The sequence below is a fragment of the Apostichopus japonicus genome, chromosome 10 (assembly GCF_037975245.1).
Source record: "Apostichopus japonicus isolate 1M-3 chromosome 10, ASM3797524v1, whole genome shotgun sequence".
Classification (NCBI taxonomy): domain Eukaryota; kingdom Metazoa; phylum Echinodermata; class Holothuroidea; order Aspidochirotida; family Stichopodidae; genus Apostichopus; species Apostichopus japonicus.
Window position 1 is genome coordinate 9,417,427 of NC_092570.1, and position 25,074 is coordinate 9,442,500.

At 38.9% G+C, this 25,074-nt stretch overlaps 1 protein-coding gene across 3 annotated transcripts in view; it reads right to left on the minus strand.

Annotated features, from left to right (window-relative positions):
• Positions 1–18,413: 18,413 nt before the first annotated feature.
• LOC139974866 (uncharacterized) overlaps positions 18,414–25,074 on the minus strand; it is a 24,501-nt gene continuing 17,840 nt past the window's right edge. For 2 of the 3 annotated variants that reach the window (XM_071982361.1, XM_071982362.1), the window contains 2 exons: positions 19,363–19,459; positions 18,414–18,536 (listed from right to left, as the gene is read on the minus strand). In XM_071982361.1, the coding sequence (XP_071838462.1) occupies positions 18,432–18,536; positions 19,363–19,459 (202 nt within the window). In that variant the 3' untranslated portion in view covers positions 18,414–18,431. Of the gene's footprint in view, positions 18,537–19,362; positions 19,594–25,074 lie in introns of those variants that run through there. The other variant, XM_071982363.1, reaches the window with a different exon arrangement.

The following is a 25,074-nucleotide window of genomic DNA, read 5'->3' on the forward strand; positions in this document are numbered from 1 at the left end:
ACACCCCCTCCCCTTAGACCCCTCCTCCATAACAATCGCAAAAGGTGTTCCCTCTTTCAAACTCCGGGCTACGTCGTTGGGATATATATGGTCTCTATGGTGTACAATTAAAACACCAATGCTAATCTATGGAAGCTTTAAAGTGCCATCAACATAAGCAAAAACTTTGCCCCATAAGGTACAAATGTATCGAAAAAAGTTCAGAACATAAGTGCAGTTGCGAAAGATGGGGTGTCTGACTGACACTGACCGTATCGTTGACGATTAGTGCGAGGGTGGGGGGGGGGGGGGGGGTACAAGGCAGCAGTCGGAATTTTCTGGCTCCAAAACCCATCCAGTTGGAATTTCAGCCACTACACCCCCCCCCCCCCCAATCATCAGGCCTTAGCTACGTCCCTGTCTGTAAGGACCAGGACTGATCTTTTATCCCACCGCTGCCACCAAGTGTAACGTTGACCAGTGTCCCCGAAGTCCAGCTGCTTGAACTAATAAAAATAGAAAATAGGCGTTCTCTCGGTTCTCTCTCCGTCAGAGGCCAATCTCGGAATCCTTTTTGAGCGTGGTGAGCTCAAACTAATAAAACAAACTGCGCTACCACTAACAAGGGGAAACATCTCAAATTCGGGTGCTGATTCAGCAAAGTTTACAAACAAAACAGGGGTACGATTTTCATTGGCTGTCCCCACCTGCAACTCGCAAAAGCTCTACACATATTTTTAGAGAGAGGCCATCGACGGGTAGAACCGAGGGAACGCTCAATCCTAAAACGATAATATTACAATAACAATTAACTTAAAGGGATACATTTCCGTTACAATAGTAAGTATAAGATTTGAAAAGGTTAACACATAAAAAGAATAAACAATAACTGAAAGTATATTATATTAAAGGTTCGAAACAGTGATCAGACTGGATAAACATTGCAGCACTATAAATGAAGGAATGACTGTATACAGTTGAATTCTGAATTTTGACAAGATATACGGGTTTCTGCTGGATTTAATCCAAAGACTCGTAAGTGGGATGTACAATTGGTGGTTTTTGTCATTCCTAATATTGTCCGTCATTCTGAAAAATTCACTCCTAGCAACTGCATGCACAATTTCTCTCAATGACTTGGTAATCTATATTCAATATATATATGACGTGTACAAAGTCAATTGTCAGTCGGTCATTCGCTGTCATTGGTTTTAGTTTGTCCCCCAAACAGGTACAGCTGCATAGATAGGCCCCTAATATGCGGCAGAATGAGAGAGCTGAAAACATGGGGGATTGAGCAATAAGTTCTTTGATCGCCGTTTTTAAACTATATCATTAACAGATTGTTAATTACAAAACTCAAACTAGATTCCATTCTACCACCCATATCTTCAGTAAGAGACAATATATTATGGCTATCTCAACTATATAGCAGCGTGGAATGCTCTTCTCTTTAAGTTAAGATTCACAAGATAAGTATTTGGCGGGTTTACTATATTATTAACTCACCTTTTTTTCTTCACAGTCCAGGTTACATCTACTACGCTGTTCTCTCTAACCAGTCCCAGTTTTCATAAGAAAGACAGTCGCTGTGGCCTGGCGCAGAACAGCACTAGTATTTTCCACATAACATATATTGATAAACATATGTCCATTAATCCATAAACAAAAATAATGGTAATATATAGTTAATGTTCCTCGAACAAATACAGAAAACGGAACATTAGTCAGTTAACTCCAAATACTCTTGTAACTACTAATCCAATCGAAAAGTGGTTTAATAATTAAGTCGTGATCCTCAGAATGAAAATAAAGAAGAATTCCAATATACGTGCACTGATCACATAAATGATAAATTCCCGGACTAATTAATATGAATTAATAGCGGAACATCCAATATAAAATGATCGTAGATGCATTAAATGAAAAACACTTGTTGTCGAGCGTGAATTTGAGATGAGAATGTCATCGTGGGGAAAACTCCTCTTTTTGGCTAAAGACTCGTTCCTAACGGTTGAGTCACACAACCCGGGGTCAGGGGTTAATCGCTAATGTCCATTTGCCCGAGAGTAATGACAAATGAGGTATTTAGTAAAAAACGACAAAGACTGAAATTCCAAAGTTGAACAAAATATGGCGGCGCTGTTTCCAAAATTTAGAACAAATAGAATTTCCTAGAGAAATGATGAATTAAGTCACTACAAGTATCACTCATTTTCGGATACGGGAATGATCCCTTTCATTAATATTCACGGGAAAAAAACACGCGTTTAAATCGCCGTTTTCGGTCTGTAATTGCGACGTAATTTCCGAGTTCCAGCCTGTTTCCGTTACGTTTCCACTCCTGAAACTAGTGATTAAGGTAAGCTTACGACCCAACTTAAACGCGTGAGTTTTCCGCGTTCGCGATGACTTATTTACCGAGTACGCGGTGACCGTAAACGCCAAGTGTCATCCAAATACGGTGAAGCTCACTTAATCGTGCGGTTTCAGGGAAGGGTAATCTTTACGTTTCCGGTCACAATTACAACAGATTCGCTATCTTAAACATGACCGTTAATCTGGAGTTTACGTTTGAATCCAGCAGTAAACTTCTCGCATCGATCATCGTAAACGCCATGATTACACCAATATATACGGAGAAACGTGGTCATCGTAAACACATTACTTACGACCAATACAGGGGCTGGGCTTATTCGCCACGTTTAGGGAGTCTTAATCGGGTTGATTAGGCTGAGAAATACACCTCTATCAAATGTTACATTTGATTTAAAGAAAATTAAAAATAATAAACATAAAATCACACTCGTTTGATTTTCCACTTTTTTATTTATATATTTTCACCTCATATCGCATCGTAAACGTTTATTTGTTATTTTTACACTTATACAAAAATTATGTAAATGAACGAAATACCACTTCTAATGTGTAAATACATCTAAATGCAACTCAATATTGCTTTACATCATAGTGTTGAATATTCAGCTTTTTCAATACAAAGTTTAAACCTCGAGAAGCCATTTTCCTTTTCAAATTTCAAAACATGCATTATTGTCCGGAGAATGTGTTTTTGATGCCCAAATATTACTCTACTTACATTGTAGCAATTATATACACATGCAACGATTTTAATGCCAGGTGCAAGAAGGGAAAAACACAGGTAAATATGGAATGTTTCTATTTTTAGTTACTAGTTTGCAAATCAAAACCTCTGAAAACCAGCTACCCACTTGAAGTAACTTAACATATCAGCAGTTAAATTGAACCAAACAAATTTATGTTTAAAATTCGGTGTGTTTATCCTCAGATGATATAAACGCCTAGGCACTTCTTCCATGATGGTTATCGGCCCCTCGAACCCCCCCCCCCCCCTCCACCCAGGCCCGGAAACGGTACCAGCCTCTTTTATGTGGAACGAACTTGACACAGAACACCACTTCCTGCCTCATTTCGTAGCACGCTTAATATTTTGTTGATGCTTTAAATTTTATTGTAATTAACATATATTTTGATATAAAATGCAATGATAGCCCAAACAAGATCTCTAAATTTTTTACCCTGAAAGTCTGGAATTAACCATGCATGAATAATGAAAGACAAACGTACAAGTACAACAACATTTCGACGACAAGTTATTAGGCCTATGCTCTATAGCTATGTCTTATTTTAAAATATGATTTACTAAATGATTCATTAACAATTAATAGAATCATGCTTTTTTCTTGGCTTTTGTTCCCTGAAAATACTTTAAGGATAACTTAATACTTAACATATTTAATCCCTTGATGGAATATATTAGCTGTGAAGGGAAATTTAAAAAAAAAGGCTTCCATTAAAAGCAAAAGACTAACAAGAAAATAATAATTAATCTGACATCTATTATTATGGACATATTCTTTCTTCCTTGTTGCATTTATCTCAGGCAGGATTTCGTTTTAAAGGTATCATGTAATTACACCAAATGTTAACTTAGAGAAAACTCTTCTTTATTATACAAAATCGTCAACTGCAACTTGTTTGTATCCGAAACAACGGCGTTTGCTGTTTGTTCCTTGTGCCTCATTAATCAACAAATGCTCAGGACAGGATTATCCACGTGCAACAGGGGCACGAGTTTAAACGTTGGGTAAAAAATTCAGAGAAATATTGTTATAACGTTACATTATTCTACGTTGTATATGGTACAAAAAGTTCAAAGAAGTCAAACGAAATGGACTTCGATATGCAGTCTTTACGCTGTTGATCAATGACTGTTTTTATATGTTTTAATGTACGTATCATAACCACCGTGGGCAAATAGATGTCTTTTGTGAGCTATACATCCGGCGTTATCCGGTACCAATGTATCTCTATGGGAGCTCCAATAAACTGTTTGCCACGGGCTTTCCACAAGCTTAATCCGGCACATCAAACAATGACCATTTTCACCATCTGGAGGGGGGTCATACCTTCATTGTTATTGTTCAGCCTAATTAACAGCGCACGTTGGGGCGTCAGTCGGTACGAATTTTAAAGATACGTCTCCTTTCCTAACGGTGGGTATCCTTTTTTCTGGACTTTTCGCTAAGGAGAACGTCCTTATAGAATGAGTCCAGCCTCATTTTGTTCAGTCTTTCCGACTCCCAAGTGAACTCCTGCACTACGGTACCCTAGCTCGTTCGCTCTCCATGTCAGATTCCTCGGATGACATATACTCAGTTGACATCACTGTACAGTCTGTCTTTTCTCTCCTCTGACCAGTCTATATATGTTCCTCATTGCGCTCAATCTACATTGAAGTTTCTGTAAACAAAGACACAAGAATAAGTATGAATTAGACATATATAAAGATCAGTTGGCATATAGTTTACTTTTGTCGAAAAATATACTAGCTCCAACTGTCAATATCTCCAGCCCCCCCCAGTGAAATATGTGGAGGCGCGGAAGTATCATTCCCCCCCCCCCCCCCCGCTTCGCAAGTCAGAAAAAACCCTTTTTCATTTCCAAATGAGAAAAAAAATCTCATTTGGAGCACCAAATTGCATCTAAGGCCAGGTGAAAAAAATGGGGTGGGTGTTGAAGTGTGCTTTATTGCACCAAATTGCATCTGAGGCCACCTGGAAATGCAAAAACTCCCCTTAGACCCCTCCCCCAGGCCGGCCATCAGTCTTCAACCCCCTACTCAAATGTACCTTCCTACGCCACTATATGTGTCAACGGTTTACAAAGCAGATTTGTTTATAGGTCGGGGGAGGTAGGGGGTACGTGGTCGGGTGACGTTCACCATCACAAGGTTAGAACGTGAATGTATCAATAACAGTATACCCTGGCAAATTGTGCATGAAACATTTTACAGATATCTAAAAGGAGATTATTATATTATTTCTCTCACTGTCATATTTTAACTCTTTTAATTTATAGTTTTTAAAGGAGCGAATGCCTGTACAGGTCTAGGGTTTATATAACGGTGACTTTTAGTGATTGAAAAATTACATTAATAAGTCATGGCCTATAGTGTTACGTACCGAACAATCCAGTAGCACAGAGAACTTCGTTTTCGTTTTTTTTTCGAAAGAAGTTGTTCCTTCTCAGCCAGTAGTGCTCGGAGTGCCTTTAATTCTTCCTTCAAATGTTTGCACCGAGCTTTCTGTCACAACATGTGCATTCTGCCGCGGTAGTTCCAACTGTCGCTGCTTCTAAATGTTTTTTCTTTTTCCAATACACGTATGACATTTTCCTGCGGAACATCATTAAAAACCAGCGACGGATCGAATTGAAAGTGTACTTTTATAAACTGGCAACCTTGCTTCCACTGAGCTTTCTGTTACTTCTGCAATAAACCACGGAAGCCAGAATCGTCCATTTTGAATGCTCTTTGCAATGTAGAACTCGATTGAGGATCAAGTGCGGTGTGAATCAAACCAACGTGTTGCTACTTGTGATACCGCCTTTTACTGATTTCAAATTGCCCGCTTTCTAGTAAGCCCAGGCTGTGACGTAATTAACTATACTGAATACGTTATTGTTACTAACCAACTGGAGTAGCCAACCAGTGAACTGCAAAGTGACAGACAGTAAACGTTATCATTGTGAAGTGACCGGAAATTTCACTTGCTTATCTGGAAATGGTATTTATAGTAAGTGAGCAGTATTCTTTTCTGTTTCGTACATATATTGCGGTGGGTATTTGTGCGTTTCACCGCTTTACGTGCATGATATAGGCCTTGAATATACTTCTTCGAATATCACTTGACGGCATATTGAGAGAAATCGGCAGAGCAAAAAACGGACTGTTGAAATCTATCTCGACTAATCTATGAGAAAGGATATGGACAATGGGAATCGTAAGAGGAGCATTTAAACGGGGGAGGGGAAGGGGGACATGTGGTAGGAGGTTGGAGGTTGGAAAAAGTTTCGCACAAAATTTAAGCAAAAACTACTTAAATCTCAAATATGGATTTGCGCCGCTATGACCGACAAATTTTAGCCGAGTACCGATTGTTCGATATCCCAGTTCCGAGGCTTGTGCCCCCCCCCACCCACCCACCCTGTCCCCGTTTTTAAATAAATGCCCTAAATAGCTATTCTGGACCCGACCATTTCTAAAGCCGCAGAAACGGCATCTCAAAGAACCGGCTAATTATATTTTAATTTCTATCTCAGGACTAAACTCGGAGGGGGTACATATAGTTGGATAGAAGGAGTCATCCACAAATATCCAATATATGACTCATTTGTAATATTAGATGAATTCTACGACCATTCTGGATCAGTTTAGGGGAAAATGTTGTATCCATGAGATGTCAATGTGTTCCTCGATCACCTAACTTTCCAATTAAAATTAACGGATTACATTCTATAACAAAGGCATATGCAATTAAACAGGTTCATTATAAAATTAAGAACGATTCTTTGCATTAACAGTTAAGTTTACCACACATTGGGGAACCTGAAGAGGGGGGGGGGCGAGTGGGTGGGGTGCACCACATGGTTGCATTGGGTCCCCAGTATAGCGTTAAAGGAGGTCTAATTAAAGTACCCTAATTATTGTAAATGCTCATTTAAACGTCGCAGGTTCTCGGAAGCTAACTTGGCGAAAACAGTAAGGGAAAACTCGATTGGATTTCAAGTGACAAAAATTTCAGTGTGAATCCTCCAAGCCATAGTTTTTTTTTTCTTTTTTTTCTTTCTTGTCTTCGAAAAGTCTTCAACGCAAAGCGATTCTTTTCACATATCAGTTCATGGAAACTGCAATTATTATATTATCATTATATTCTACTAGTCCATAAATTTGTTAGTACAATCATGGAGGTAAAAACCTCCATCATACAATAGTACAATGTCCTTTCTACGCTTCTGTAGCTCCGTAGTTAGCATCCGACATTGAAATTTCCGAATTCTACGGTCCAGCAACAATAGGCAGCTAAATTCAAATCTGTATGGAAGCCGTGAACTGCCGCTTCTAAAACTTGTTGACGATCTCGTGAACTTATGTTAAAGTCGGAGGAAACTGAATATAGCAGTTTGTCGATCATTTAACCATGCTTTGACTCAGTGATCATATAGAAGCTGGAATCTTACAATAAACAATTAAACAATGTGAAGCGTGTCACAGTGATAATAGCATTTGATATTTACATGTTATTCAGTATATCACGCCTTTTTGACAGTAATCACAAACACATTCTTGCTATATTTTTCAGAGACCCACGAGTTATCATTTTAAAAGGTTTGAAATTCTGACACTCTTCAAAATGCGGCAGTATTTAATTTTTAATTTTATTCAGTTCCATATCAACAGCGTAATGATATAGCTACATTCCATTTTTGACATTCAACATATTAAATATCACTTGTGTATTTAACGTTACTTGATCGAGATGTGGTTTGCAATAATTTTCAGGAAAATTCGTTTCATATATATAACTATTGGAGAATAAAACCATTACCTTGATCCGGCACATGCATATGGATTTCGCTGTGTGTACTACGTATTGTAATGTAGGCGCTCTATTTTTGCCTTTATACGGCACTTATGTATGTTTATTTACTATTTATATATATCTATATATATATATATATATATATATATATAAATGAATATATATATATATATATATAATATAACGAAAATCCACGTTTACTCCAAAAGAAAATATTATAAGAGAAAAACAGAGAAATAAGATATGACTCATAATTGACAAATAAGGAGTAAGTTTTAGAAAATATATTGGAATTTTCGGTCCCCCTGGGACCTTCGTCAGCAATACTTGGCAGTCGAATAAGAAGTACAAAATGTGACACAATGAATGTATGACGCATGATAAGTGTAAGTTGCAATGGTGGAATTAAAACCAAATAAACCATGACTATACAGGAAGCGGATTAAGGAGCAAAGAACGGATTACATATGCTTGTAGAACTGGTAGTTGTTAAGGGGTCCCAAGTCTTTGTTGAGGCCGGTGATGTGAGACTTAATACGAAAGATCCAATCGATTTCTTTACGTTTACGTTCAGTAGTTGATTTGAAGTTCGAGGCAATTAAAATACATTTTAGGTTTTTTAGAGAATGACTATGAAGATTGAAATGTTCGGACACTGGGAATCCTGCAAAATTATCACGAATAGATTTTTTGTGATTATTAAAACGTAAGCGGAATCGGGAGCCTGTTTCACCTACATAATTGCCCTCTATGCAAAGTACACAATAGAAAATGTAAATAACATTGATAGAATCACAAGAGAGGGAAGGGGGTCTAAGACTAAAGTCAACATTGGGAATCTTGACCACGGTGCCTGGGGTAACATGGGGGCATATTTGGCATCTAGGTTTACCGCAAGGAAAATTGCCTGCGGAGGTGGAAACTGAGCGGGGGAGTCTAGAGGAAGTGAGAAGAAATTTAAGGTTGGGGGGTTGACGAAATGCTAGCATGGGGGTACCTTAAACGATTCTCCTACAGACTGATCGTCTTGAAATACAGCAAATTCCTGTTTGATGGAGCGAATGAAAGATTTGATGAGGGGGTTGTAACTGGTAACGAACGGAATGCGTGTGTTGGGACTTTTAGACTTGTATTTTAATAAGTCCTCACGGATCAACTTGTCGGCCCTGGAAATACCCTGTCTAATTAAGTGAAGGGGGTATCCGACGTTCAAGAAATAACCAGTTAATATGGATACCTGGTGTTTAAAATCACATGGGTTGGAGCAAATGCGTTTAAGTCTAAGGCATTGGCTGTAAACAATAGAACTCTTGAGATTATGTGGGTGAAAACTATTAAAGTGTAAATACATATGAATATCAGTGGGCTTATAATAGACCGAAGTGGTTAAGGAATTGCCATCCAACTTGACCAGAACATCTAGGAATGAAATTTGATGTTTGGAAACTTCGACAGAAAATTTAATGCTGTCATGAAAAGAATTAACATGATCAAAGAAAGACTTAAGAGATTCTTCACCATGTGGCCAGACAAAAAATATATCGTCAATATATCTATAATAATGTGATGGCTTAAGAGGAGAAGTGGATAGCATTTCCTGTTCTAATTCGTGCATAAATATGTTGGCGTAACAAGGTGCCATCTTAGTGCCCATAGCGGTACCATTCATTTGTAGATAATATTTCCCGTTAAAAGAGAAATATTTATTACTTAATATGAAACGTAAAATGGGACCAAGATCATCACCTAAAGTGGGGTTGGTGGCATGCTCACGAAGAAAATTTTGACAAGCGATAATTCCCTCATCATGAGGGATATTAGTGTACAAAGAGGATACATCCATAGCAACGAGTAAGGAATTAATTGGTAACGCCTGAATAGTGTTAAGAATTCTCAAAAAATGCGTAGTGTCCTGTATATAAGAAGGAATATGGGTTAATAAAGGGTTGAGTACGGAGTCCATGTATCCTGAAAGATGCTCAGTTAGCGTACCAATTCCTGAAATAATAGGTCGACAAGGAGGGAATAGCTTGAGTTTCCTGGCTAGCTTACAAATGTCAGAACGGCGGATATTCTCAGGGTCAGAAGGGGTCACTCCGGGTAGTGCTTGTTGAGCCTCTGTTATTAATTTAGGTAGTTTGTGGACTTTAGGTAAAGTACGGTACCCAACGACGGATTCTTAGGTGTAAGTTCTGCTATCTTGGTTGCTACGTGTTGTGGTACCGATTGACATAATTCGTCAATTTTGGGTTGGAAGAGTCTGGAAGGGTCCTCCGGTAATATCTTGTAAAAATCAGAGTTACTAAGTTGCTTCTCTGCTTCAAAAATGTAGTCGGTAGTGTTAAGAATAGTTGTGAAGGTCCCAGGGGGACCGAAAATTCCAATATATTTTCTAAAACTTACTCCTTATATGTCAATTATGAGTCATATCTTATTTCTCTGTTTTTCTCTTATATATATATATATATATATATATATATATATATATATATATATATATATATATATATATATATATATATATATATATATGAAAATCGTAATGAGTTTGTAAATCAAGAACAGTGAAACAAACTTTCAGCCTCCACCAGGATTCGAGCCACGGGCCTCCCGCTCTGTACGCGGACACCCTAACCACTAGGCTATATGGACGCTGATTGTATGTCCAGAGGTTCGAAACCGGTAAGGAAGGTCTATATGTTTGGGACTTGCTATTCTGTGTATTTAAGACTTGCATGTGTCTCAAGCATGAATGTATTACGGTATCCTCACAGGATAATACTTCCGTGTCTCAGGTATGCATTTCTTTAATGGAATTATATAACGGACACAGGACAATCTTAGCTATTATATATTTGCATATAGGTGCGTGATTTTTACAAACACCACACGTTAATATGCCAATTTTTTGGCATAATGCTTATTTTCTCAAGCGATATAAATTATTTTCGACATTTCGGTAAAAACTAAACAGCCATGAACGTCGTTTACGTATTATACACAGGGACGTAGCTAAGGCCTGATGATTGAGAGTGGGTAGGGGGGGGGGGGGAGATGTAGTGGCTGAAATTCCAACTGGATGGGATTTGGAGCCAGAAAATTCCGACTGCTGCCTTGTAACCCGCAGCCCCCCCCCCCCCCCCACACACCCTACTCGTCAACGATACAGTCAGTGTCAGTCAGTCAGACACTCCATCTTTCGCGACTGCACTTTTGTTTTTTCGGTACATTTGTACCACTGGCCCTCACTTCACAAATTTATTAATCACTCTGGTTAGCGAGTAAGCAATGAGTATAAGTTATCTGCTTGATAGGCTACATAGACTACCAACTAAAAAAGCTATGTTAATGTAACAAAGGGGAAAACTTTTCTTTTTCAACAAATTATATTCGACGACATAGTGAACTACCCCAAAATACAGTGCTTTTTCCTAGCGCGCTTAATATTATTTTCTTGGGGGAGGGGGGGGGGTGGGCTACTTATCACTCACATGAAAAAAAATTAAATTGTTCACTTCATTCCAACTGAGCATTGGGAATGAAGTGAACAGTTAAACATTTTGCAGAAAAATGTTGAGTTGACGAGATACGATAAGTTGCCAATTAAACATTTTGCAGAAAATTTTACAATTGCTCAATTGGGATGAAGTGAACAATTGAACATTTTGACAAAAACATGTCCAATTAACGAGATAAGATAAGTTGTCAATTGAACATTTTGCAGAAAATTTTTCAATTGCTCAGATGGAATGAAGTGAACAAGTGAACAATTTGCAGCAAAATGTCCAATACACGAGATATGATAAGTTGTCAATTAAACATTTTTCAAAAATTGTTCAATTGCTCAGTTTAAGCAACTAAGCAATCCAACATTTTTCTGTTTGTTTTTTGGGATAAGATTTTATCTTGTTATTTTAACAATTTACTGAAAATTTCACTTTATGGGCAAAGTTTTTCTTATGTTGATGGCCATTTTAAGCTTCCGTAGAATAACATTGAGCGTTTTAATTGTATACGTTGTGTAGTAGTTTATTAGGTATTTTTTTTAGAGTTTTCAAAATCACACGAAGTTTTGTATGGTGGAGTATAAGAACCACGAGATACAATTTCTTAATATGACAAGGAAAACGTGGTAAATATGACTGATTAAAGGTCAAGTTTGACCGAAAATTGTAGGTCACTCACAAATAGCAAGAATTTATGAAAAATAGAGTGCGACAGTCGGAAAAATTAGAGTGCCACAGTCGGAAATTCCGTACTCATAAGCGTACGTATACAATTTTAATCTAAGGCTGATGGGTACAGTTTCTTCCTCGTTATGATCCCCCACTATAATTTTCAGTTGATATATGTAATCAACATATTATGTTAAACTAAAAGTAAGTATAGGTATCATCAACCTATATATGAAATTGATCGCAGAGTCAATCAGGTGTAATAGATTTAGGGAGGGGAAATTGATTGTGGGGTGAGGGGCTTCGAGTTCAAATACGTATACTCATCAAAAGTAGTCTGTAATGGCCCCAAATTACGGCATGCTGTAATTGCTGGAAGTTTTCAAAAAGGTCCTTTCCTGAAGGTGTTCACTCTCCATATTGTTCGCTGACATTATAAACACACACAACAAGATGACTAAATTTCCCAGTTAGGTAAATTTCCTCCAAGGTGGTTAATAAAACAGTTTAAGAATTTTAACATAAGGTGACCATATTTTAATATGTAGCATATATGGGACCAATAAATAGTAATATTTAGTAGTGTAGGGTCTACTCGTTTGTATTGGGCTTTAACCTAGTGAAGTTGCATATAACAAGGTTTGAACCTAACTGGAGACCAAAACTTCCCGGTATGTAACACCTTCGAAAAATAAATGAAGAGGCGCGGGAGGGGTGGGGGGGGGGGGGTCGGGGGTCGGAAAGAGGATTCAAGAAATAATGTAATATATTGGCTTCTTAAATAGTGCAGTTCCTAAAGGGTCTACTCGTTTGTACTGGATTTTAATGCCTTCTAAATCGCTTAATTTTCAAACATGTTCTGTGAAGACTACTATATTTCAGTCATACTTTCCCAAGCGTGGGCACAATTCCCCTAAGCGTGGGCACAATAAAGTTACTGTCACACATGCATGTTAACCAATATGTATATGTGTATCTATGTATATGTGTCGGGGGGGGGGGGGGGGTCGGGGGTCGGAAAGAGGATTCAAGAAAGTATGTAATATATATAGGATTCTTTAATAGTGCAGTTCCTAAAGGGTCTACTCGTTTGTATTGGGTTTTAATTCCTTCTAAATTGCTTAATTTTCAAACGGTTTCTGTGAAGACTACTATATTTCAGTCATACTTTCCCAAGCGTGGGCACAATTCCCCTAAGCGTGGGCACAATAAAGTTACTGTCACACATGCATATTAACAATATGTATATGTGTATATATGTATATGTGTCTCGGGGGGGGGGGGGGGGGGGTTGGGGGCCGGAAAGAGGATTCAAGAAAGTATGTAATATATAGGCTTCTTTAATAGTGCAGTTCCTAAAGGGTCTACTCGTTTGTATTGGGTTTTAATGCTTTCTAAATCGCTTAATTTTCGAACAGTTTCTGTGAAGACTACTATATTTCAGTCATACTTTCCCAAGCGTGGGCACAATTCTCCTAAGCGTGGGCACAATAAAGTTACTGTCACACATGCATATTAACAATATGTATATGTGTTTATATCTATATGTGTCGGGGGGGGGGGGTCGGGTGTCGGAAAGAGGATTCAAGAAAGTATGTAATATATAGGCTTCTTAAATAGTGCAGTTCCTAAAGGGTCTACTCGTTTGAATTGGGTTTTAATGCTTTCTAAATCGCTTAATTTTCGAACAGTTTCTGTGAAGACTACTATATTTCAGTCATACTTTCCCAAGCGTGGGCACAATTCTCCTAAGCGTGGGCACAATAAAGTTACTGTCACAAATGCATGTTAACCAAAATGTGTATATATGTATATGTGTCGGGGGGGGGGTGGGTCGGGGGTCGGAAAGAGGATTCAAGAAAGTATGTAATATATAGGCTTCTTAAATAGTGCAGTTCCTTAAGGGTCTACTCGTTTGTATTGGGTTTTAATGCCAACTAAATCGCTTAATTTTCGAACAGTTTCTGTGAAGACTACTATATTTCAGTCACACTTTCCCAAGCGTGGGCACAATTCCCCTAAGCGTGGGCACAATAAAGTTACTGTCACACATGCATGTTAACCAATATGTATATGTGTAGTGTATGCGGCTGCGTTCATTATACAGTTGTCTATGTATATATGTTAATCGTACATATGTCTGTATCTGAGACTGTATCTGTGGACTGTATTGGCCGCAAATTAAGCAACTTGCAATAATTGCTAGGAATGTTCAAAAAAATACTTTCCTTGGAGGTCTTCGCTCTCCAAATTGTTCTCAGACATTCTTAATGAACACAAAATATGACTGAATGTCTAGTGAAGTATTTTTTCTTCCAACGAGGTAATATAACCGTTTAAGAATATTGACCAGGGGTGAGGTGACCATTTTTGAATATATGGCATATATGGGCCAATACAGCATACTTTAATCCTTGTACATAACCTATATTAGTTGCATATAACAAGTTTGAACCTAACTGGACACCCAAACTTCTCCCGTAGCAACGTAAACACCTTCGAAAATTAAACGGGTGAGAGGGGGGGGGGGGGTCGGAGTGTTTGAAAGAGAATACATGAAAGTATATGATGTATAGGCTTTTGTCTCACTTGCATTTTCTTCATGGGGCCTTCTCGTTTGTACATGGTGTAATGCCTTCCAAATTGTTAAATTTAAGAACAGGTTTTATGACAACTAGCCTATATACTTTCCCAAGCGTGGGCACAATTCCCTAAGCGTGCATGGCACAATACGGATCATATGTATATATGTGTGTGTATAGTGTACGCGGCTGCGTGCAGTACACGTTGTATATGTTCATTTTAATCGTTACGTCTGTATCTAGCCGGTAAGCAATGGGCCCTACCTACAAGTTGTTTTTCATTCTATATATTAATCTTCGTGGCATTGTTCCACTAATTTTGAGGTGAATGTTTGTAAAACGTTTCCATGTTTGAATTCAATAACATTATCTACAATAGAAAATATTCAATAGAAATGAACGTGGAACACATTTCTGGCGTCAACATGTCTCATTTATTCACACTTGCTTTCTATCGCTGCAACAGAAACATTTGCAGCAATGAATAAGAGAGGAAAGGGAGAGCAAAATCGTTATTAAGTTGTCGCATTCCTGCAGTAAAGAGTGCACCGTCTTAACTACAAATTTATAAATATATACTTTGTACCTCGTAAAACGTGTTTGGTAAAGTATGTTCTTTACTTTGAATCTTTTACTTGCAATTGTTTAGATTTTACACCCCAATACAAAACCAGTATATCCCGCTCCAAAGGTTTGCTGTTTTGGCCCCTAATATGCCAGGTATTCAAATATGGTCACCTTTGATACAAAAAAAAATATTGTATTTGTATTACCACCCTTGAGGAAATTAACATTCAGTCATTTTATGTCTTTAATTTAGAAAGTATGAGAACAATTTGGAAAGTAAAGACCTTCTGGAAGGTAATTTTTGTAAATTTCTGGCAGTTATATATAGCGTGCTATAATTTGTGGCATATGCAGACTACCTTTCATCCATTTAGCCACCGACAAATTGCTCAACGGGCAAGTATTAGCTTTGAAGTTATGTTTTCAGGATCACCGCCCTATAAGTGTGTTATACTTGTGCACATAATGGTAGCAGTGTTATACATATGAGCTGTTAATGTTACCCTAAAACTGTGGCTTTCTAGGCATTAACCCATCATTTCATGCTCACGACCCGACCTATAGCCAGATTGTTTAACAGGTGAGTTACAACTCCATGATTTAACTAGTAATTAGCTAGGAAGCACATTAACGCAGGAGGATCGCCATCCTTTTGGAAATTTTCCAGTTCATATACACCCTTAATGGGGTATAAGAGAATGTATAGCAAACGCTGATACGTGTGCGAAAATTATCAAAGGAGAAAACAACCTCCCCGTGTGAAAAGAAAACAAAGAACAATAAGAAAGCAGACGTTAATTCAGTAAGAGTATACTATTACTTTCAAACGTATATAGTATCAGCAGGGAGTTGTTATGCAACTCCCTGGTATTAGTCAGCCCATGGAGCTATAAACAGATAGCTCCATGGTCAGCCATACATTTCGTACGCTATTCGCGGTCACATTATTAACCCTCCTGTTGTCATGTAAGCAGCTTTGACCGCGTTTGAAAACAAGCGCGTTTTTTCATGCTGGTTTTGCTGTCGTTTGATTGGAGGATGAACAGCGACTGATCAGGGAGGTCTAAAATATCACCTTCCTGATCAACAGATGAGGGTTGTTCATTGCGGTTTCACAAATTCTCTACAATAAACCAATTGGATGCACTGTTCTGTTTGATACAGTATAAGGCAGGCCGTAACGTGTATTTTCATTGTTGTATCTGCATATGCATCAAGAAGCAGATAAACCAAACACGTACCATACTAATCGGACATAAATAATAATAATAATTAATAAAAAACGTCAGGCCAACTTACTTTAACACATAAATAATTATACATAAAAAAGGTAGACAGACAGATGAGGAGACCCGTGTATGTGTCTTCTCATCTGTTTTCTCATGATTCCAGCGGTAGTTATAAGAATATCGATCAGCCATGCCATAGCGCCAAACTTAATTCTTTGTGAGGGCGAGCTGTTTGTTGAGGTATTATGATCGAGGGCCCGCAACGTGAATTACGTAACTTACCAAAATGAGCAACCACGAGGAAATTTGCTGATACTCTCATAGAATTAGCTTGAGGAGTTTTGTTGGTTTGACGGCTGCATATATTTATATATATATATATATATATATATATATATATATATATATATTATAACTGAACAAAATATGAGAAAAACATTGTGAGGTACACATGGTTGTATGTATGTGCAAGCCATGCACATTCACGTTGAAAGATATATGCTGTATTAGAACAATTTTAGATATTCAAATATGGTCATCTTTGGTCAAATCCTTTAACTTTTTTATATTACCACGTGCACCCTGAAGGAAATTTACCTCACTGGACATTCAGTCATCTTGTATGTCCATTTACTAGAATTTCAAGAGAACACTTTGGAAGAGTTAAAACCTCTCTTTTTGAAAACTTCTAGCAAGTACTTTAGCATGCTATCATTACAGACGAACATATAATGAACCGAATAGGCAGATGATTGTCTCGGTAAAAATTACCCGTGGGTATAAATTAAATGTGACGTATATGGGCGTTGTAATCATACCGTAATCACGTTCTGTGTATTTTTTGAAATTTCCGACGCTTAAGTTAATATTAATCATCTCTTAAATTCCGAATCTTTATTGAGTCAACGTAAGCGAAGTTGATGTAATCATGCTGTACTGACACTCGTGGTATGTGTATGCTCTGCGCTCGACGCGTAAGTGAATCGTAATCTTCCCGTAAATTCCGAATTCAGTGGAGATTACATTCAACGTAAACGCAATGCGTAAGTTGGTGTAATCATGCTGTAATCCCGTGGTGTGCATGCTTCGGAATTTCCGACGTGTATATCCTAAACATGCCGTACTGTGCCTGTTTCAGGTGAACGAAAATAACTTAAACTTGACGTTTAAGGATTTCGTAATCAATACGTAAACGCTGAAATGAACGTATTTGGGTATTTGTAAGTTAATTGTAAATATACAGTAATTTTTTAACTGCACTCGTTTCAGCCAACGTAAATGTTGAAATTTTGTTCATGAGATGCAGTCACAGGGTAATATCATTATCGGAAAGATTGACATGAGAATTGTGTCCAGTGTTTTATTTCATGGAACAATCAACGTTAACGTCATGCTTAAGTTTGTTGTAAACGCGTTGTATCTATGCTACGAGTTTCCGATGTGTAAGATAATCGTAATCCTGTCGTAAATTTCTTCGTGGCGAGATTAAGGTCAACGTAAACGTGGAGAAGAAATAAGTTTTAATAAATACCAAAGTAATTATTAACTTCCGATATGTAAGTTGTCATAAACGTAACGGAAATCTGTTGTTCCGTGTTTACAATGTTTACGGATGCGTAATCACATCGTAAACGCGTTGTTCCAAAATGTACGGGTTTCCGATGTTTAAGGTGACCGTAAGCAAGACGTAAACATCCAAGGACTGTGCTTACGATAACTTAAATGCGTGTCTTTTTCCCGTGACTGTACTATATTGTACTATACTATACTACACTATACTATACTACACTATACTATACTGCACTATACTATACTGCACTATACTATACTGCACTATACTGCACTGTACTGTACTGTACTGTACATGTACTGTACTGTACAGTACAGTACAGTACAGTACACTATACTACACTACACTACACTATACTTTATTATACTATAATTAGTTTTCGCCTGCAGACGTTTGACTCATTGTCATCACCTTATTTTCCGGCCATTTCTGTGGTTGCCAATGATAAAAGCTGCAGAGGTCAAGCCTGTAGAACACGTCAAAACTAAATCCGTGAAGTCCTCGGTAACACCCTACAGAAAATAATTCACGAGAACGAAAAGAAAATATATGCAACTGTAATTTCTGTGAAAATATGTGAACATTTCTGTCTAGAAGGTATAATGTGAGAACATAGAGATATATACCACATGTTTTATATATACTTGATTAACAAAGAACATGTTAGAAGGGTGGGTGTGCAGAATGGGAAATGACCTTTCCCCATGCTGGAGATTTGCAACTTTCTAATAAAGGAAATAAAAACGCTTGGGGTAATTGCAAACATTTTGCTTAAATTAACATTTTGGAATATTGTGAAAACAACAGAATGAAATGCAAAACGTTTGTTTCTTTGGATTAATCATTGTAATATATTCCCAATTGAAGGGGAGGAGGGTGGCGAGGGGCGATTAGGAGATCTGGAATCACTATCTTTTGTCACCGGTAATAAAGTTTCTGTTCACGAATGGAACTAAACTCTCCAAGAACAAGTATAGACATTTAGCATCGTAATGGTGGGATGTTATGTATGCAAATCTTGCATGCGTTTGATTCATGTATAAGTTTATTAAAGGAGTGGCATCTATATGTGGAGTGAAAATATATTCAACAAAGACTTTTATCATTTATCTGCATTATATGGCAGCAGTCATATCATGATTGTTGCCAAGTTAAATGTTGCTAAATACATTTCCCTAATCGCGTTCCATAAAAGAAACTGAGCTAATTCGATTAATTCTTTTGTGTGTAGTTTTACTTTTATTGTCTTTAATGTATAATTTAGTCCTTCATATTTTAATGGAAAATTTGAAAAAGAATGTGATTTATTAATGACACATGATCAGATTGAAATGTTACCTGTTTTATGAGTTCTTCAAAACAGTCAATGTACCCAAAGAGACCGACGTCACCAGGTTCATCGATGCCAACGATGTAAGGGGAATGCCCGTCGATGCTATTTATAGAAAATAGTAGCAATCAGTAACAGCAAATGTGACGTATGACATGTGTTACGTAATCAATAATAACTGGTCGGCAATGTTTAAGTACATGGTGTAGTTCACTGCGTGCGAGTGTCCATGACCTTGGCTGACAAATTAAAAGATAATGGTTACCTTAACCTTCTTCTTTTATCATTTCCAGTAACTCAAAAGCAATCAAATCTTTCCAAAGCTGGGCACCCTAAGGAACATCCTAGTTTCTTATTCCCTCCATATATCTTATTCGAAGCCATAAAAGTCGTGTGACATTCTTGTTTTTCTTTCTTTCTATAAATTCCTTAAAGGGAACTAACATAAAGGGCTGGTGGTGACACACTAGTCACTGTGATTCATGTGCCACTGATGCTTAAAGGGAGTGAAGACTCGCGCACAGAGAAACGTTTGATGCCGGTAATCTGACCTAGTTTCGAATGAGGTGTAACAGAAGTGTTTAGACATCACCATCGATCCCAGAAAATACACACACAGGCTTGCTACCGTCGGTAATTAGACACTAGTGTACAGTCAGTACATACAGCTACGGTCAATACCCACAACACAGTGTGTACATAGCAGCGATGGACATCTCATGTCCAGATAACAGATAACAAGGTATCACGTTTCATTACGGTTGCCGGACAAATACCCCCCGGACAAATACCCCCCGGACATATACCCCCCGGACTCATACCCCCGGGACAAGTACCCCCCGGACAATCACCCCCCGGACAAAAACCCCCGAGGACGAATACCTCCGAGGACAACTACCCCCCGGACAAATACCCCCCGGACATACACCACCGAGGACAAATACCCCCAAGGATAAGTACCCCCCAGACAGCTACCCCAGGGACAACTACCCCCGGACATACATCAACGAGGACAAATACCCCCGAGGACAATTAACCCCACCCCCAGCAATTACCTCCGGGAAAACTCTACCCGCACAAATACACCAGCGCAGATTCCTCACCCAGGTTACTACCCGAACTAAACCAGAATACGCCCAGCCCCCCCCCCCCACGAGCCCGTTAACCAAGCGGAGCTTTAGCTGGTGAACTACGTAGTACGAAAGCCCATTAGGGCCATGAAAGACAATTTTCTTAATCTGGTATATCAGATTATTTTTCTGATATATCAGATTATTATTCTGATATGAAACGTTATTATAACTAGGGAAAATTAAATTGATTTCTTAGATTATCATCATTCTTTTTGCAAACAGAATGACCAGAGAATAGGTTTTTTTCAAATGGTACTGACGTCGTGGTCTCAAGCCTCTTTCTTACTTATGTTTCATACAATCGTACATACTATTTTGAAACCTTACAGGCAATTCTGTTGGTGTAACGGGCTACACCGTAACTGGGTTTGACTATGATACCCCAGCGGTCCATGAAACAATGCATGGGGGTATGGATGATGATCATGCACACTAAACTAGAGGGGTGGACCGTGGTTGTGCTTGCCCCGCCCCTCCCTTCTGCTCCTCCCATCCTAAAATGGCGTGCACTTACAGGAAAAAATAGCTTAGAATAAGCAAAACAAGAGGAGCGTGGAGGCCGAGTGGCTAATGCTTTTGTTTTATATATAATCCTGTTATGTTGTGTCCTTGGGCAAGGCACTTTAATCTCGACTGCCCCTATACATTCAGGTGTATAAATTGGTACCTGTGAGGTAACTAAGCTGTGTGCGCTGGATTCTCAGCAGCCAGCCTGATGACCAGGGATTCAAAGTGCTATGAGATGGCTGTGCCATATAAAGCGCTATACAAAAACTAACCTAACATAACAAATCATCAAGTAAAATTACTCAGAAGAAAACTTGAAAATGGTAAGCCGCAATAAGCCTGAATTGTTCGGAGATTAATAATACAGAATAGTGTCACTATAACAAATAGTAAATTAATAGTTACCAGGTGCGTATCCAGGGGGGCGTTGGGCAGGGGCGTAGCGAGAGGGGGGTGTGGGGGGGTGTCACACCCCCCCCCAATAATTTGGTCGCTGTCGGCAAATTTTGGGTCTGTCGGCAAAAGGAGAAAAGGTGAAGAGAGCGGAAGGGGAAGAAAGAAGGAAAGCTGAATAGAGAAAAGGAGAACGGGAGCTTCTTCCGTGCCAAATTTGACTTAAAATATGCACCAGATTGCATCTAAGGACGTTTCAAAACTAAAAATTTTCCAAAGGGGGAGGGGTAGACCCCCTACCCTTAGACCCCTCCCCCATTACAGTCACCACTTCCAGATCCGTCGGCAAATCAAATTTGACTTAAAATATGCACCCGATTGCATCTAAGGACATTTCAAAACTAAAAATTTTCCAAAGGGAAGGGGTAGACCCCCTACCCTTAGACCCCTCCCCCATTTCAGTCACCACTTCCAGATCCGCCGGCAAATCAAATTTGACTTAAAATATACACCAGATTGCATCTAAGGACGTTTCAAAACTAAAAATTTTCCAAAGGGGAGGGGGCACCCCCTCCCCTTAGACCCCTCCCCCATTTCAGTCACCACTTCCAGATCCGCCGGCAAATCAAATTTGACTTAAAATATACACCAGATTGCATCTAAGGACGTTTCAAAACTAAAAATTTTCCAAAGGGGAGGGGACACCCCCTCCCCTTAGACCCCTCCCCCATTTCAGTCACCACTTCCAGATCCGTCGGCAAATTAAATTCTCACACCCCCCCAACAAAAACCCCTTCGCTACGCCCCTGGCGTTGGGGGCGCGCGCCCCCCGGGTAAGGAAAAGAGGAGAGAAAAAAAGAAGAAGAAAGGGAAAAAGAGGGAGAAAAAAGAAAAGGAGGAGAGGAAGGAAGGGAAAAGAAAAAGAAGAAAGAGAGAAAAAGGAGAAAAGGAGGAAGTAGAAGATAAACGCCAAGACCTCGGGAAGAGAAAGAGGAACAGTCATAATTACAGCTCTGATCCCTATTATATACACAGGGTAGCCAGTGACAGATCGAAGATTACAGAGGGGACGTGCGCCTCACCCTACCCCTTACACCGACAACTCCATTTTTAGCTCATACCAGCATGCTGGTGTGAGCTATTGTTACAGTGCAGCATCTATCACTCTATCCGTCAACAATTGGTAAAACCGCTCCCACTCACGCAGTATTTAATGGAATTTCATGAAACTTGGACACAAGGACCATTGGGTGTAGGGCCATCAGAGATGGTCCGAAATTGGGGTCAATGGTCACCTGTGGGCCGTAATGGGCCATTTTGTGGAAATACGCAAAATGCTTCTTCTCCTACAGATTCCATGGAACAATGTTGAGGGTTTGTCACGATAGTACTATGGAAGTTTTACCTTCAGGGTGTTCATGAATTTGAGATCAAAGATCAACTAGGGGTATTTTGTGGCCCTGGCCGCCGCCCTATATTTTCAAATTGCTCCTGTTCGTACAGTGTATGGCCAGTTATAATGAAACTTGGTCACAACGTTCCTCGGGATGAGGGTTATGAGGGGTGTTCGGAAAATTGAGGTCAAATGTCATTTAGGGGGTCATCAGGGGTCATTCTTTGTAATATTTTCAAAAATCTCAATCTCCTCAAGATTTTGATGGATCATATACAAAGTTGAACTGATGATTGTTGGATTGTATGAATAAGATGATGCCTAATAATTTTTGATCAAAAGTTAATTAATTACAATGAATCCCAATTGTTTAAAAAAATCTGAGCCTTCACCTTTTGCCAAAGCTCCTTTAATTTGTCTCCCAGTCTCTGCAGTGTTTGTTTACATTTGTGGTTAAGCTCTGCAGAGGCTGTTAGTGGAATTAAAGCAGGACTGGGAGTTGTTATTAACTGTTGAACTGTAAGCATGAGAGCCCTATAGCCAATCAGCACTTGCCGATTCTTAGAAGTCTTTGAGCCTGAGGTATGTAGGCAGCCAGCCAAAATTTTGGCAAGGAGTGCTTCAGTATGGAACGCGAAAAGGGCAACCATATTTCGTTGTCTAAACTAAGTTTGTTGCTGTCTAAACTAAAGTTGTTGCTGCTGTTTTACCACGTTGTTGCTCAAACTCACGTTGTTATTTTAACTTCCGTTGTCTAAACATACTTCATTGTCTAAACTTACGTTGTCGCTATCGGCGCTGTTCAAAATTGCTCAACCGCGCAATGTAAACCAGAATGCAAAATGCATTGAGGTTTCGATGACTTCAGTACACTAGAAAGGTGTTAGTATAAGCAGAACTAGCTGTTACTATAGAAATGGCCCGAACCACCATTTTGATACATTAAATAAACACAGGTCAGTCTATTGTACGTGGCTATACACACCTGCACCAAAAACAATAGGGGTCTTGGAGGTCCAAGTCCATTTGGAGTCACCAAACGCAAACTTGTGGAAACCTTGTTTTATAAGCTACCGTATCTCCCACAGCCAGCCTATCAGATAACATGTGCGTTAGTACAACTCATACGAATAGGAGGCTGCACGGTAAACAACTTTTAAAATGTTATAATGTTATACTTATAGGCTATGCATATACGCTGTGAATGTCGGAAATGAAGTACAACGTCGAGTGTCTAGACAAAGTACCAGCATAAAAATACTGCATTTTTAAACTGATTTCATTGAGCCCCTCCAACAATGTGTAGAGATAATCTGGGAATGTCGGTAATCAAGTAAAACGAGTGTCGAGACAAAATGCCAGCATAAAATACTGTACTTAAAATTGAATTATTGAACCATTACATGATGTCTGGATATGTTGTGAATGTCGGCAATCAAGTAAAACGAATGACAGTAATATTACTAAAAACAAATTTTTTCGTCCCGATCGAACACCAATTGCGTTTATTATATGACCTATACTTTTACTAGTGTTTATAGTTGAGAAGATGCGATCTTATCAATGCCTGTACTTTGTGAATTCTCTACACAATATATGGCGGATGCCATCCAGTGCCCTAGCTTCGCTGTTTTACAAGGGCGGCCGTCCGACCTTCATTTCGCCTGCCCTGCCACTCTTTCCTCCTCTCCAACTCCGTATATAGTACCTCGATGCTTTGACCTGCAGCGATTTCACCAGCTACCCCAACTCTTCAAATATCCCCGCAAATGTAGTGTGCATATCTCGCTAAATTCCACGCAATTTGTATTAGGCCTGTTCAAACTTCGGAGTTTCAACTGCACATGCGCATATCCTGAAAATTTGTGGAGAAAGATCATACCACCTTACCTACAACACATAGCCTTAGTCAAAACTCGAGTGTATCTTGGATGATTCGTTTCTTGCATAACATGTTAGCGGGTTTTTTGGTCTAAAATTCTTAACAATGCTGAGCGAGGTTTGTGTATATTCCATTTACAACACAATCCCTTTCGCAAATCGAAACTCCGAACTGGATTCAAGGTGTTACGAATGAACTTGCTTGGCGGGTTTAGTAAACTAGTTCTGTGAGTCATATTGCCTACGTACTTCAATACTGTGCCCCTCTTGTTACTCACGAAGCGCAGACTACATCCAACCATAGAGCAACTCATCCAACATTTACCCTGGATGCTTTTCAGTATTTGGAAACAACCAACTCCACGAAAATGATAGTATTTAAATAACATTTTTACGCAATGTCGAAACTTCAA